Source organism: Aegilops tauschii, chromosome 1 (genome assembly GCF_002575655.3).
Source record: "Aegilops tauschii subsp. strangulata cultivar AL8/78 chromosome 1, Aet v6.0, whole genome shotgun sequence".
Lineage (NCBI taxonomy): Eukaryota > Viridiplantae > Streptophyta > Magnoliopsida > Poales > Poaceae > Aegilops > Aegilops tauschii.
Genome location: NC_053035.3, coordinates 119,966,300 through 119,981,774, shown reverse-complemented (window position 1 = coordinate 119,981,774; position 15,475 = coordinate 119,966,300). Strand labels below are relative to the sequence as shown.

The 15,475-nt window shown below is 48.8% G+C and overlaps 2 protein-coding genes across 2 annotated transcripts; one reads left to right on the top strand and one right to left on the bottom strand.

The window, feature by feature from the left end:
* Positions 1-578: 578 nt before the first annotated feature.
* On the top strand, positions 579-6,591 carry LOC109771892 (probable cellulose synthase A catalytic subunit 1 [UDP-forming]). Its single transcript, XM_020330582.4, has 14 exons — positions 579-1,013; positions 1,650-1,845; positions 2,064-2,254; positions 2,367-2,451; positions 2,542-2,737; positions 2,915-3,181; positions 3,283-3,628; positions 3,710-3,847; positions 3,938-4,063; positions 4,163-4,375; positions 4,450-4,708; positions 4,850-5,046; positions 5,141-5,491; positions 5,719-6,591. Exons 1-14 carry the CDS (start codon positions 927-929, stop codon positions 6,304-6,306), a joined length of 3,240 nt encoding a protein of 1,079 aa, XP_020186171.1. The 5' UTR covers positions 579-926; the 3' UTR covers positions 6,307-6,591.
* Positions 6,592-8,881: 2,290 nt separating this feature from the next.
* On the bottom strand, positions 8,882-12,538 carry LOC109771878 (uncharacterized). Its single transcript, XM_020330570.1, has one exon. The coding sequence runs from the start codon at positions 12,536-12,538 to the stop codon at positions 8,882-8,884; it is 3,657 nt and encodes a 1,218-aa protein (XP_020186159.1).
* Between the last annotated feature and the right edge of the window lie 2,937 nt (positions 12,539-15,475).

Genomic DNA, 15,475 nt, shown 5'->3' with positions numbered 1-15,475 from the left:
TTCGTGAAGAATATCCATGATATTCTCAGTAAAAAGTTTTTAAAAGTTCTTATGTATAGTAAAAACTGTTTGGATGGACCGTAGATTGGAATGCATTTTCTTTATCACGGATGCCATGTATTTCATTTCTTCACAAAACTAAACACAAGAGTAGAATGGACACCCAGATTTGATATCCCAAAATTTCAGTTTTTTTCCTGACATTTTCTGATTTTTTTTCAAATTTAATAAGTACTTCCTCTGTTTTGAAATAAGTGTCTTTAATTTTATACTAACTTTAATATTTTTAGTAGTATTATATAAGGGCCTTGGCACCCGAGAGCTCCCATGCATCTCGCCGGCGATATACTATCACTATCACAAAATAAATAAATGAATGAATGTTGTTGAAATGTGATGACAAATCTCAAATCCTTTTCCATGCACGGAGCTACGAGATGGAAGAAGATTCCGAGCCCCAATCAAATTTCGTTAGACCAGAAAGAGAGGAGTAAAGAAAGAGGCCACCGACGGGCATTGACAGCGGCGCCTCAACCGCCATTATTGGGACAAGAACGGATTACCAGACGGGTTAGTTTAATGCAAAGCCCGAGCCGAGCCAGCTGCGCTGTTTACACTCCATCGCTCCCACGCTCTGCACAAAGGTGGCTTCCAGGAATCGCTGAAATAGGAGACAAAGGACAACACTTTTTTTCCTCTGTGCCATGACAAGATAGGAGGAGTGGAGGAGGAGGAGCAGCAGCAGCAGCGGCATTGCAGAAGCAAGCTGAGAGAGAGCTCGCGCGCGGGGGTATCCGGGAATGGTGGCGATCTCCACCGATTCCTCTCGGATCTAGAGCGGCAGCTCGGCATCTCCGTGCCTCTCTCTCTCTCTCGCCTTCGTCACCGCCGCCGGTGGGGTGTGAGGGCGGCCGGAGAGCGGGGAGATGGCGGCCAACCGGGGGATGGTCGCGGGGTCGCACAATCGCAATGAGTTCGTCATGATCCGCCACGACGGCGACGCGCCCGCCCCGGTACGTTTGTCTTTCCCCTTCTCTCTTCCGGCCTGCCTCGGTGCCTTAATTCGTCGGCGCCATTTCTGTTCGTCACGGCTCGTTCATGCGGTGCGCGTGTCAGCGTGTCGGTGGATCTGGTGCGCGCGAGCCGGTGGATCTAGGTTGCGGTGTTAGGTGTAACAGCTCGAATTTCCCCCGATTACGCATGAATCTATGGGGGTGCTCGTGCGTTGGATTCGTAGATTTGCCGCATTTCTCCTGTCCGTTAATGGTGGCCCCGTTCATGTGAGGAATTGACGAGCGGTGGAGCAATTGGGAGATGTTCAGCGTCGGGGTTATCCGTGCCCCCCAACCCCCACACCCACAACCACAAACTGTTCCTTTCAATGCCATGCCAGTCATGGCATGGGGATTATCTGTTCCAGACCTCACCGATATATTGGGACCATGTTCAGTATTCACTGATCAGCCTACCTTACCTTAACATCGTGCAATTCATGCCATTCCCGATTTTGGATCATAGTTTCAACTTTAAGCCAAGAAGATGACTTATTGCTGATCGATTATGGTACATGGGGGATTGCTGTCTCTCCTAGCAAGCTGTGTAATTTCGCACGGGTGTGTGCTGACCTTGTTTTGATCTTATTGATGCAGGGTAAGGAGGTAAAAGGCGCGGGTGGTCAGGGCTGCCAGATATGTGGTGACACTGTTGGTGTTTCGGCCAGCGGTGATGTCTTTGTTGCCTGCAATGAGTGCGCCTTCCCGGTCTGCCGCCCTTGCTATGAGTATGAACGCAAGGATGGGGTCAAATGCTGTCCTCAGTGCAAGACTAGATACAAGAGGCTGAAAGGTTTGTTTCTATACAACATGTTGATTTGTTGTGTGATCTGTATGAGAATTGCATATGGAAGTCTGCTTTCTGCTTGCTTTATATGAGCCAAAGTTGTGGTATACTGATTGTTGCTTGTTGCTCGACATATAAAATTAAACCCATCCACCTCATATTCTTATGTTTTTGTTTATAAATCATGCTAATTGATGTATACATCACTCGTTGACAAAATTCAGGTAGCCCCCGAGTTCCGGGAGATGAGGAGGAAGAAGATGTTGATGACCTGGACAATGAGTTCAACTACAAGCAAGGGAATGGCAAAGGTCCAGAGTGGCAGCTGCGGGGTCAAGGAGAAGACATTGATTTGTCTTCATCCTCTCGCCATGAACCTCATCATCGTATTCCTCGGCTGACAAGTGGACAACAGGTAAATACCTATCATTCAGACACTTGGCTTTTTCATGCATTGATGAAATCTGAGTTTGTTTCTGTAAGAATTCCTTGCTCTTGTGCATTAATGCATTGAAAATCATTTTCAGATCTCGGGGGAAATCCCCGATGCTTCCCCTGATCGCCACTCTATTCGCAGCCCAACATCAAGCTATGTCGATCCAAGTGTCCCAGGTATATTCTTATCTATCATAAATAGCTTCTTTTGGAGAATTTGTCTGCTCATCTGATGAAAATATTAACATTTCTCTACTATGATATCAGTTCCTGTGAGGATTGTGGACCCTTCGAAGGACTTGAACTCCTATGGGCTTAACAGTGTTGACTGGAAGGAAAGAGTTGAAAGCTGGAGGGTTAAGCAGGACAAAAACATGATGCAGGTGACCAATAAATATCCAGATGCAAGAGGAGGAGGAGGAGACATGGAAGGAACTGGCTCAAATGGCGAAGATATGCAAATGTATAAATAACCTGTCTCCATTGTAATCAGTGACTATTCTGATACTTTATGTTTCTGAGTTGATTAGGATCTATAATTTTTCTCTTGACTATGCTTTACCTGTAGTGTTGTTACACTTTGTTGTTCGATTGGAAATGACTCAATGAAACTGAGATATCTGTACTTTTGTCTTTGCAGGGTTGATGATGCACGTTTACCTCTGAGCCGTATAGTGCCTATTCCTGCAAACCAGCTCAACCTTTACCGGATAGTGATCATTCTCCGACTTATCATCCTGTGCTTCTTCTTCCAGTATCGTGTGACTCATCCAGTGCGTGATGCTTATGGATTATGGCTAGTGTCTGTTATCTGTGAGATTTGGTTCGCCTTGTCTTGGCTTCTAGATCAGTTTCCAAAATGGTATCCAATCAACCGTGAAACATACCTTGACAGGCTTGCATTGAGGTAAGTTACGACAAATGGGTCTACATTTATTCATGATTTTTGGCACCATAACATCTTTCATTAACATTATGTGTCCTGAGGTGCGTAATCTAATGTTGCAGGTATGATAGGGAGGGAGAGCCATCACAGCTGTGTCCCATTGATATCTTTGTCAGTACAGTGGATCCACTGAAGGAACCTCCCCTGATCACAGCAAATACTGTTCTGTCCATTCTTGCTGTGGATTACCCTGTCGACAAAGTGTCATGCTATGTTTCTGATGATGGTTCAGCTATGTTAACGTTTGAGTCGCTCTCAGAAACTGCAGAATTTGCTAGGAAGTGGGTTCCGTTTTGCAAGAAGCACAACATTGAACCAAGGGCCCCGGAGTTTTACTTTCAGCAAAAAATAGATTACCTAAAGGACAAAATCCAGCCTTCTTTTGTGAAGGAAAGACGAGCAATGAAGGTAAGCTACATACCACATGCTTAGATTGCTCTTTCCCCAAATTCTGCTTGGATATTAACTTTGGGGTATGCTTTGTTTCAGAGAGAGTACGAAGAATTTAAAATACGAATCAATGCACTTGTTGCCAAAGCCCAAAAAGTGCCTGAAGAGGGGTGGACCATGGCCGATGGCACCGCTTGGCCTGGGAATAACCCTAGGGACCATCCTGGCATGATTCAGGTACCTTTTACTTCAATGCGGCTGTCGCTTGAAAATAATGTCAACCTAATTTGAATCTTATGTATTAAACTTACTTTTTGTGGAATTCAGGTGTTCTTGGGGCACAGTGGTGGCCTTGACACTGATGGTAATGAGTTGCCACGGCTTGTGTATGTCTCTCGTGAAAAGAGACCAGGTTTCCAGCATCACAAGAAGGCTGGTGCAATGAATGCACTGGTATGTGTTCTCTTCTGCAAATTTACTTGTGTACATTGCATTGGATTTTATCTGGTTCGTTGCTAATTATACGATTACATACCTTTTGCTGGTTGGCAGATTCGCGTATCTGCTGTATTGACAAATGGTGCCTATCTTCTTAATGTGGATTGTGATCACTACTTCAATAGCAGCAAAGCTCTTAGAGAAGCAATGTGCTTCATGATGGATCCCGCTCTAGGAAGGAAAACTTGCTATGTCCAATTTCCACAAAGATTTGACGGCATTGATTTGCACGATCGATATGCTAATCGCAACATAGTTTTCTTTGATGTAAGTCTGGTGCTGTCTGTGTTCATCATGACGACATCACTTTCTTGTCTCTTACATGCTTTTCCTCTTTGCAGATCAACATGAAAGGTTTAGATGGCATTCAGGGTCCAATGTATGTCGGGACAGGATGCTGTTTCAATAGGCAGGCCTTGTATGGCTATGATCCTGTATTAACTGAGGCTGATTTGGAACCTAACATTGTTGTTAAGAGCTGCTGCGGTGGCAGAAAGAAAAAGAGCAAGAGCTATATGGATAACAAAAACCGTATGATGAAGAGAACCGAGTCTTCTGCTCCCATCTTCAACATGGACGATATAGAAGAGGGTATAGAAGGTATGTGCTTGCAATTTTTAAAACAAGCGCTGTATATACTGAATCCCTACAACATTATGCTTCTATTTAGTCTCCCTTTTGGTTCTTGAGATTCTGAGCTATGACTTGCTTCAACTAATCACTCTTTCTGAATCTCACCAGGTTATGAGGATGAAAGGTCCATGCTTATGTCCCAGAAGAGATTGGAGAAACGATTTGGTCAGTCTCCTATATTTACTGCATCCACCTTTATGACTCAAGGAGGCATACCACCTTCAACGAACCCAGCTTCCCTACTAAAGGAAGCCATCCATGTCATCAGCTGTGGATATGAGGACAAAACCGAATGGGGAAAAGAGGTTAGTGTGAGAGTCATAGTTTCCCTCATTCTTTTCTCTAAGTCTATGCTGAGATATGAAACTGGAAGTGAGATTTTCTTTTATGTTGTTTCAGATTGGCTGGATCTATGGTTCAGTTACTGAAGATATTCTTACTGGGTTTAAAATGCACGCAAGAGGATGGATATCAATCTACTGCATGCCACCGCGGCCTTGTTTCAAGGGTTCTGCACCAATCAATCTCTCTGACCGTCTTAATCAAGTTCTCCGATGGGCTCTTGGGTCTGTTGAAATTCTGTTTAGCAGACATTGTCCTATCTGGTACAATTACGGTGGGCGGTTGAAACTTCTGGAGAGGGTGGCTTACATCAACACCATTGTTTATCCAATAACATCCCTCCCACTTATTGCCTATTGTGTCCTTCCTGCTATCTGTCTGCTCACCAACAAATTTATCATTCCCGAGGTTAGTAACAAGAAACCCTTTTGCATTATTGTTATCTGCATTATGTCACTTGATATGTTGTTAATGACCACGAGAGAAAAATGTTTTGGCTGATCATATTTTATATTTCGGCAGAGCTCTGTCCTTCTAGTTAAATCTCTGCATAGCTAAAACTCTTACCATCAGGTGTCTTCGTGTCAGAAAAACTTCTGATGCTCATATCCTTTTTTTTTCCTTCTGATACGCAGATCAGTAACTATGCTGGGATGTTCTTTATTCTTATGTTTGCCTCCATCTTTGCCACCGGTATATTGGAGCTCCGATGGAGTGGTGTCGGCATCGAGGACTGGTGGAGAAACGAGCAGTTTTGGGTTATTGGTGGCACATCTGCCCATCTTTTCGCAGTGTTCCAGGGTCTGCTGAAGGTGTTGGCCGGGATCGACACCAACTTCACGGTTACCTCGAAGGCAAACGACGAGGACGGCGACTTTGCCGAGCTATATGTGTTCAAGTGGACCAGTCTCCTCATCCCTCCGACCACCGTCCTTGTGATTAACCTGGTGGGCATGGTGGCAGGCATATCATATGCCATCAACAGCGGTTACCAGTCCTGGGGTCCACTCTTCGGAAAGCTCTTCTTCTCAATCTGGGTGATCCTCCATCTCTACCCCTTCCTCAAGGGTCTCATGGGGAAGCAGAACCGCACGCCAACCATCGTCATTGTTTGGTCCATCCTCCTCGCCTCCATCTTCTCCCTCCTGTGGGTGAAGATCGACCCTTTCATATCCGATACCCAGAAAGCCGTCGCTATGGGGCAGTGCGGCGTCAACTGCTGATCGGCGCCGGAGAGTATCTTCCCCCCTCGTGTAAATACCGGAGGGGGGTTAGATGGGATTTTTTGTTGTTGTAGATGAAGATGGAGTTTTATCTAAATTATTGCCCCTTTGTTAGTAGTACCCTTTCCTACGAAACCTGCAGCGTACATTGTGATTTTTCCTGCTCTTCTTCCATTTGTGATACTACCTGTTGTTTGTTGCTTATAGAGTATATTATGTCAGAACGTATTTACACACTATGGCATCAACTATTTATAAGGCAGCTGTTCATCAACTCTTCTGCAATCCTGGTGTCAACCGTGCCAAGGAATATGAATTGTCATGCATCCGCTTGATTGTGATTGTTCTTTGTGTTGGTTAAAAATTTGGCATGAACCGATGGGTGGCGATATTTCAGTTAATAATGTTTGGTAGATTGAACTATTGCTATTAGCTTGCTTTGATGCTTGAAACACTGCCATTCGGCACCGAGCCGTACAGCCTATGAAATCGAGGGCCATTCCCGAGATCGGAGAATAGCATAACACGGGCTCATCTACACGTGCGTGTACAGTAAATTTGTCAAAATCAGCAAAAAGAAAAATAATCAAAGAAATCAGATCCCCCCCCCCCCCCCCCCCCCTGCATCTAAGATGCTTGAGTGCGCAAGGTGTGTGCAACTTTTCAGTGTTAGGACATTTGAGGAGCACGTGAAAAAGAAAATTTCTAACTCAAAGAAACTTTGAAAAACTGCATTGTTTAGTCTTGATTTTTTTGTGCATGAGCTTCTCGAATGTCATTTGAGCATGAAAAATTGCACGCTCATAAAAAACTCGAGCTTCTTAGATGTAAAATAGTTCTTTTTTTGTGCATTTTCTGCTATTTTCTTCTTTGAATTTACCGTTCATCGGGAGCGGCTCAGATGTGGATTACCAGCCCATTCCCCGCTCTCCTTTCCTTGGTCTGGGGCGTGGAGGCATAATCCTTTGTATACTGTTCATTTCTACAGCTACTATTCACCACTGTAGCTACTGTAGATGCAAGGTTGGCCCGGGGCGTTCATTGATCTTGGCTATGCAACTGCGCTTATCCCTCTTGATAGTCGCTTGGGAGCTCATGAGTCCTCTCTCCCTCACGTCTTGCGACCTTGCAGACCTGTGCGGAGATGGGTTAGGAAGCCCGGTTCGTCAATGTGTGGAGATGGCTTAGGAGCTCGTACAACAATTTTTGAGAGGGGGGGTGTGCAAAGATTATACCTTTTCTAATAAAGCACCTCCAAAAAGAATATCCTTGGACATTTTGTGATAGGATCTCCCTTACAGTAGTATGGATTAACAACACTAGCTCTCAATTACAGGCTTGATTCGAGTACAAGAATGGAGGAACTAGGGTTCGGAGGAAGAAGGGAAAGTGGTAGCCGCCGCCGTCTTCATGATCCACTGGATGCATCTGCCTCCGAAGGCTGGGGCTTAAGTGGTCACCGTGCGGGCCTGGGCTGCTGTCACCCACTCCGGGCCCAACACTCGCTTGTTGGCCACGCGTGCACGCTTGGGCCGTGCACCGTGGGCTGGGTCGTCTCCAGGGTTGCTGACATCCTCCCCTCCTTGACCAGCGGCTTGCCCCCAAGCCGCCGCCAGCGGAAATCGAGCATGAAGTGCTTCTTTATCTTCCCAGGTGCACCCATGGTTGATGGATTGGACCAGCGGACCTGCACTTGCTCGACCACTTCTCCTCTTCTCTTGCGCCATCGTGTTTGAATGATCTCCACAGGCACCGCCAAATCGTCAGTGCAAACTGGAAGCACAGGATTAACCACAGTACCTGGAAGAAGAGCTTGGCGAAGTTGCGATACATGGAACACGGGGTGAACCATCGAAGAAGCTGGCAGCTGGAGTTCATAAGCCACGTCGTTGATCTTGCGGATGATAGGAAACGGCCCGTAAAACTTGAACGACAGCTTGTGATTGGCACGTGGGGCAACAGATGTCTGAATATAAGGTTGCAGCTTCAAGTATACCTGATCACCCACTTGAAACATCCGAACCGAACGCTTCTTATCTGCTTGGTGTTTCATGCACTGCCGAGCTCTGTTGAGATGTTGTTGGACGAGGTCTTGCATGACGCGACGCTCCTCCAGCCACGATTGAAGTGAAGGTACAGACACTGTTGTTTTTGCTGTGAGACCCCAATGCCTCGGCTCGTACCCGTACAACGCTTTGAACGGTGACATCCCAATAGCAGAGTGCGAAGAAGTGTTGTACCAGAATTGGGCGAGAGGGACCCAGAAGCTCCATTGCCGCGGGCACGCGTGAGTAAAACAGCGAAGGAAAGTCTCCAGACATTGGTTGACTCGTTCGGTTTGCCCCTCCGTTTGTGGGTGATTAGCTGTACTCATCCTCAATTCCGTGCCTGCATACCGAAACAGCTCTCGCCAAAAGTGGCTGGTGAACACCGGATCACGGTCACAAACAATAGCACCTGGAAACCCATGAAGCTTGTAAATCTGCGACATGTAGAGCTGGGCCACCGCGGCTGCCGTGTAGGGGTGTGCCAGTGGTAAAAAGTGAGCAAAGCGAGTCCGCTTATCCACCAGAACTCACAAACAGTTGTATTTTCCCGACTGGGGCAGGCCATCAATAAAGTCCATTGTTATGAGCTCCCAAGGCTGTGAAGGAATTGGCAAGGGTGCGAGCAGTCCTGGCGCGGCTGCACGGTCCGGTTTGGCCTGTTGACAGATAGGACAGCATGCCACGTATTGCTTGACGTGGGTCTTCATCTTGGGCCATGCAAACAGCCGGCGCACATGCCTGTACGTCACTGGGAACCCTGAGTGACCACCGAGAGCGCTGTCGTGGAAAGCCGAGATGATGCGTTGCTGAAGAGCAGTTGATCCCCCAAGCCAAATGCGATCTCGAAAGCGAAGAACACCTTGGTGCAGACTGAATCTTTTCTTTGGGTCAGGACGAATAGAGAGTTGCTCCAGCAGTTTCTGTGCGTGAGGATTTGCGTTGTAGCTGTTGACAACATCATCCAACCAAGCCGGTTGGCACGAAGTGATGGCAGATAGCATTTCTTGTGGCCTTACTCGAGAGAGAGCATCCGCAGCCGAATTGTCGGACCCCTTTTTGTATTTGATGCAGTATCGCAACCCCAATAGCTTCGTGAAGGCCTTTTGCTGCCATGGTGTGGTCAGCCTCTGCTCCTCCAAGTGCACCAGACTGCGTTGATCGGTGAGGATCAGAAATTCAGCGTGTTGTAGGTAGGGTCTCCATTGATCCACCGCGACAAGTATTGTCAGGTACTCTTTCTCGTATGCAGACAGTCCTTGGTACCTTGGGCAGAGAGCCTTGCTCATGAACGCGATTGGGTGACCACGTTGCTGAAGTACTGCTCCCACTCCTTTGTCACTGGCATCCGTCTCAATCACGAACTGCTGCGAGAAATCGGGCAAGGCAAGGACTGGGGCTGTGATCAGCTGGTTCTTCAAGGTCTGGAAGGCTTGTTCTGTGACAGAAGTCCAGACAAAAGGCACTCCTTTCTTGAGCAAGTTGAACAGGGGTCGAGCAAGCATCCCAAAGTGCCTGATAAAGCGCCTGTAGTAACCTGCAAGGCCGAGAAACCCCCTGACTTCTTTGACGTTGACCGGTGTTGGCCACTCTGCCACTGATTTAACCTTGCTTGGTTCGGTAGCCACTCCTTTGGAACTGATGACGTGCCCCAGGTATACGAGTTGCTGTTGACCGAATGCACATTTACTAAGCTTGACCTTCCATTGATCCCTGCGCAATAGTGCCAAAACCTGCCGAAGATGCTCTTTGTGTTCATCGAGTGTGTGACTGAAAATGAGGATATCGTCGAAGAACATCAACACACACTTCGTGTTGACTGGTTTCAGAGTTGTGTAAACTGCTCCATTGAAAGTGGCTGGGCCTCCCGCCAGACCGAACGACAACACCTTGAACTCAAACTGTCCGAAATGGGCCTGGAACGCTGTTTTGAACTCATCTCCTTCAGCGATCCGTATCTGATGATATCCTGCTCGCAGGTCCAACTTCGAGAACCACTGAGCTCCTTGCAACTCGTCCAATAACTCCTCGATTATCGGAACTGGAAACTTGGCCACACATGTGAGAGCGTTGAGTTGTCTGTAATCGACACACATTCTCCATGTGCCGTCCTTTTTCTTGACCAAAATCACTGGGGATGAGAACGGGCTGTTGCTGGCTTGGATCACCCCCGACTTCAAAAGCTCTGCAACCTGTCGCTCGATCTCATCTTTTTGTTCCGGCTTGTGTCTGTATACCCTGATGCTGAAAGGTTGAGCTCCTGGCAGCAGCTGTATCTTGTGATTGCACGAGCGCTTGGGTGGCAGCCCTTCTGGTTCTCCAAAGACATCAACGAAATCATCCAATATAGGTTGCAGACATTCAGGAATATGTTGCCCTTCAGTTTGGTCTTCAGATATTGGGCACAGGTGCACAATATGACTGACAGCCTTGTTTTTGCACAAACTTTGGAGTTGCACTGCGTTGATGAGCAGACAAGTCGATGATTCAGAGTCATGCCCCTGCAGTTTGACAGTACCCAACGGAGATTGGAACTCCAGCGACTTGGCACGCCAATCCACCGTCATGGGGCTATGGTGCTCCAGCCAGTCCATGCCGAGGATTGTGTCGTAAGTCCCCAAAGCGAGCACCTTCAGATCTGTGCGGAATTCGTGTCCTTGAGTGCACCACTCGCAAGCTGACACCACCGCAGAACAGAGGAGTTCGCCTCCGTCTGCCACGCGAACGCGACAGGCGCGCGGAAGAGGGCGCGCGCTGGACAGGTTTGCCGCGAGGTCTTGATTAATGAATGAGTTGGTACTGCCGGAGTCCACCAACATGAGCACCTCGCGGCTTTGAATCCAAGCGCGCAACTGGAATGCTTTGGCTGATACGCCCCCGGATACGGCTGAGAGAGAGATTGCCATGACTGTGTCTTCAGATGGTGGTAGTTGCATGTCAATGGTGTTGTCGATGCCGAAGACGTCCAGGAGTTCCTCGACGACGTGCAGCTGGACTGAAGTGGGACAGACGTGATCGTGCCCCCACTTTTCGCCGCACCTGAAACACAGGCCGCGGGCGCGGCGATAGTCCCGCAGCGCCTTAAGCTTGGTGGATTCGGCGCGTGCGGCGTCCGTGCCTCGTCGATCAGTCGCGCCCGCTGCTGGTGCGGGGCGGCTCGGGGGTGGTGGAAGCGGCAGGGGAACCGCTGCCTTGGTTGCGACGTCGGGTGGCCTGGGCAGCGCCCCAAACGTGCCACCCAACACCTCCTCTTGCAAGAGCGCCAAAGAGCACGCCGTGTCCAGGTCAGGTGGCCTCTGGACTAGCACCACAGCTCGGATGTCGGTCCTCAAGCCCTCCATAAAACGAGTGAGAAAGTAGTAAGGATGAATAGAGTCAGAATATGAACTCAAGTGATTAATGATCATTTCAAATTTCTCAATATAGTCAGCTACTGAAGTGGTTTGTCGCAAGGAATAGAACTGGCGAATCAGCATTTGGTGGCGATCTCGACCAAAACGGGTGCACAACAGGGACGTAAATGCGTCCCAATCGAACTCTGACAGGCGCTTCTGGATTGTCTGCAGCCAAACTGACGCAGTTCCAGAAAAATTGAGGGCCGCCATCGGAACCCAAAACGCTGTATGGATACCGAACATGGAAAAGTACTGTTCGCACAGGGTTTTCCAGAGGTTCGGGTTCTCGCCCGTAAACTGAGGAAACGAAATCGACGGGTGTGCTTGGCCCAATCCAGCGAGCATCTGGCTCGCATGAGCAAAGGGAGAGACCATAGATGGAGACAAGAGAGAATCGGACTGACCGCTTGCCGGGAGCGGCGGCGGCGTCTGGAACGACACCGCCGACGGCCCCCGTGGTATGTTGAAGACGCCGTAGCCATCGGGCCCTTGTTGACGGGTCGCCGCGCCGAGCACGAGTCCGGAGTGGACGCCGTGTGTCGCAGGCGGTTGCTGCTGCGGATCTTGCGCCAAGGGTGGTTCCTCGCCCTCCTTGGGCGCCGCGGGTTGAGCGAGTTGCAGCGCCGCCACCGCATCGCTCAGATCCGCCACCCGACGCTCCAGATCGGGCCGCCACTTGAGGACCTCGTCGATTTTGGCGGATGTCGCCTGCTGGGCCTTGGTCTGCGCGTCCATAGAGGCCTCGATCTTGGCCTCCAGCTTGGTGAGGAACGCAGAGACGCTCGGATCCATGGCTTCGAGATGCGCTCGGGCTTGATGCAGGCTTCTGGTCTCAACGAGACGCGCCAGAGCGCCGCGAAGAGGGTGGGGTTTGGTCTCTGATACCAGATGATAGGATCTCCCCTACAGTAGTATGGATTAACAGCACTAGCTCTCAATTACAGGCTTGATTCGAGTACAAGAATGGAGGAACTAGGGTTCGGAGGAAGAAGGGAAAGTGGTAGCCGCCGCCGTCTTCGTGATCCACTGGATGCATCTGCCTCCGAAGGCTGGGGCTTAAGTGGTCACCGTGCGGGCCTGGGCCGCTGTCACCCACTCCGGGCCCAACACTCGCTTGTTGGCCACGCGTGCACGCTTGGGCCGTGCACCGTGGGCTGGGTTGTCTCCAGGGTTGCTGACATTTGTCACACTACATGTAGCTTCGCTAGTGCCAGCAAGCGGCGTTAGGAAATGGCCTTCTCCTCGTCTTGGTGTTCCTCCATGGTGTATGATGGCAGATAGGGAATTCTAGATGGAGCTCATCCAAGAAGCTCGTTGTTGTGCCCAATTGGGTGGCCAACGTTTTTCCCTCTTCTGTCTCTGCCGTCGTGGGGCTGGGGGTGGGGGTGGGGGTGGGGGGTGGGCTTCAAGAGTTCTGGGTTTTGCTTGGTTTTGTCGGGCCTGGATCTCTAGCGAAGAACGTGGAGCAAGTGTCGTGGATCTAGCTCGGGATGGGAATGGGCCGGGTCGGCCCGCCGGGTCGCTGACCCGCCCCGAAAAGTCGAGGCCAATGGGCCGTATGGATCGGCCTCGAACCATAGTTGGGTCAGTGGAGCCGGCACCGACTGACCCAATGGGTCAGCAGGGTCGACCCACCTCCGAGGCGTGAATTAGCAGCTAGTTACTCGGGCATGTGTTTTGTTGCAGTGGAGTCGTTAGTTCGTTAGTGCCCGCGGGCGTAGCTAGCTAATTCCTTTGAATGTGTAACGTGCATGCATGTAGGATCGGCTGGCAGGCCCGCGTCGTGCGCGCGGACACGGCCGGGCCGGGCGGATCACAGCGCGCGCGGCCTTGCGTATGCATGCACCCGTAGCTGCAACATATCTGATTACCTTTCTTTTAATTGACATATCTAATTTTTTTAAGTAAAAATTGACATATCTAATTACCTGCGATACAAGACAAGAACTAGAATTTGGGCCGACCCGAGATACCCATTGGGCCAGCAAGGCCACTGGTTTTTTGAAAATGGGTCGACCCGTGGCCTCATAAATTGGCCTTGAGACCATGAGGGCCAGGGCCGGGTCGGCCCATTCCCATCCTGAGATCTAGCTCATGATTATTATTGACGACATTTGAGGTTGAGCTAAGACGCCCGCAGACAGCTTTGACCCCTCGCAGTCGATGGTAGGTCCTAGCCGTGTCGTCATTGAATCATCTAGGTGAGGGGTGGCTTCTTGGAGCTCCAACACTAGGTATGTATGGATAAGAAGGGAACTTTTACCAATTGTGAAGATGTCTGTGGTTTGCTCTTTCGATGAGATAAACCTTACATCCAAAGCCGTGGCAGCTACTCGTTCTCGTACCAGAGTGTAAGTCAACTTCAATGTGTTTTGTCCTTTTGTGAAACACACGAATTGTGAAAGATACGTCGCCCAATATTGTTACCCCGTAGGACCAGTGGTCTAGACTGGAAGATCCCAAGCTCACAGAGGAATGACTGTATCCAAATGGTTTCTACAGTTCCATTCGCCAGTTCCTTCTACCAAGACTTAGTGCTAGACCGAGAAACTGTATCATGCTTCGGGGAAATCCAGGACACACGATTTGAACCAATGAACCCTCCGGTGGAGAGACCATCCACATCTGCCCAGTCAATGCCAGAGAACGTACTCAACAAGGTAGAGATTGAGGAATGGATAGCCAATCCATTCGACATCCTCATGGTCCTCTTGGCCGCTGAAATGTTAAATGGTGGGAGCATGCAAAAATTGACATATACTGCAAAGGCAATGTCAGGCTGAGTTAAGGTGAGATACTGGAGTGCTCCCAGTAGACCATGGTACTTAGTATTGTCCCAACCGAACGAGGGATGCTAGCAGTCTTAGAGGGTGTTTGTTTCCAGGGACTTATTGGTTTAGGGACTTAAAAAAGTCCCTATAAATCCCATCTAAACCAAACAAGAGGGACTTATAGGGACTTAAAGTGATGATTTGGGACTTATCAAAAAAGACTATCAGGGAAGAACTTATAGGGACTTATAGTGGTGATTTAGGTCTTTTAGCATGTCATTTAATAACCTCTAGCCCATGATAAGTCCCTGTAAACAAACAGGTAGGGACTCGGGACTTATAAGTTGGGACTTAAAAAAGTCCTAGGACTTATGAAACAAACAGGGCCTTAGATATTTTGTCGACCGACGATCTAGGCGTGCTGCAGTGTTACACTTCACCATATTCGCATGACCGAGCAAATGAGAAATGTAATTGTGTTGTGATAGAAAAATTGCCCTATGTGATTTGATGACTTCAATGCCCAAAAAATAGCACAGAGGTCCAAACTCCTTGAGTACAAAATCAGAATGAAGTTGAGGGATGAGGCGGTCCACAACTAGAGAAGATTAACTGACCAGAGCAATGTCATCAATATAGATTAGCATGAACACGGTGATGTTGGGTCACCAAGAACAAATAAGGAACTTCTTCATGAGCTACCGTCCAACGTTGCCAACGCCACGATTGTCTCTTCCTACTACGTCAGGACCATGGTGACGCGTATCTACTACATTATGTTGATGACAACATCCTCACGGCATCCTCGACGACGCTTCATGACTCCGTTGCTTTCAAGGATCTGGGGCCACTCAAATTCTTCCTTGTCATACAGGTTCATCGCTCTCATCAGGTAAAATTTTCTTCATTAGGCCCAGTAAGCCGAGGAGGTGCTCCAACATGCAGGCATGTCTGATTG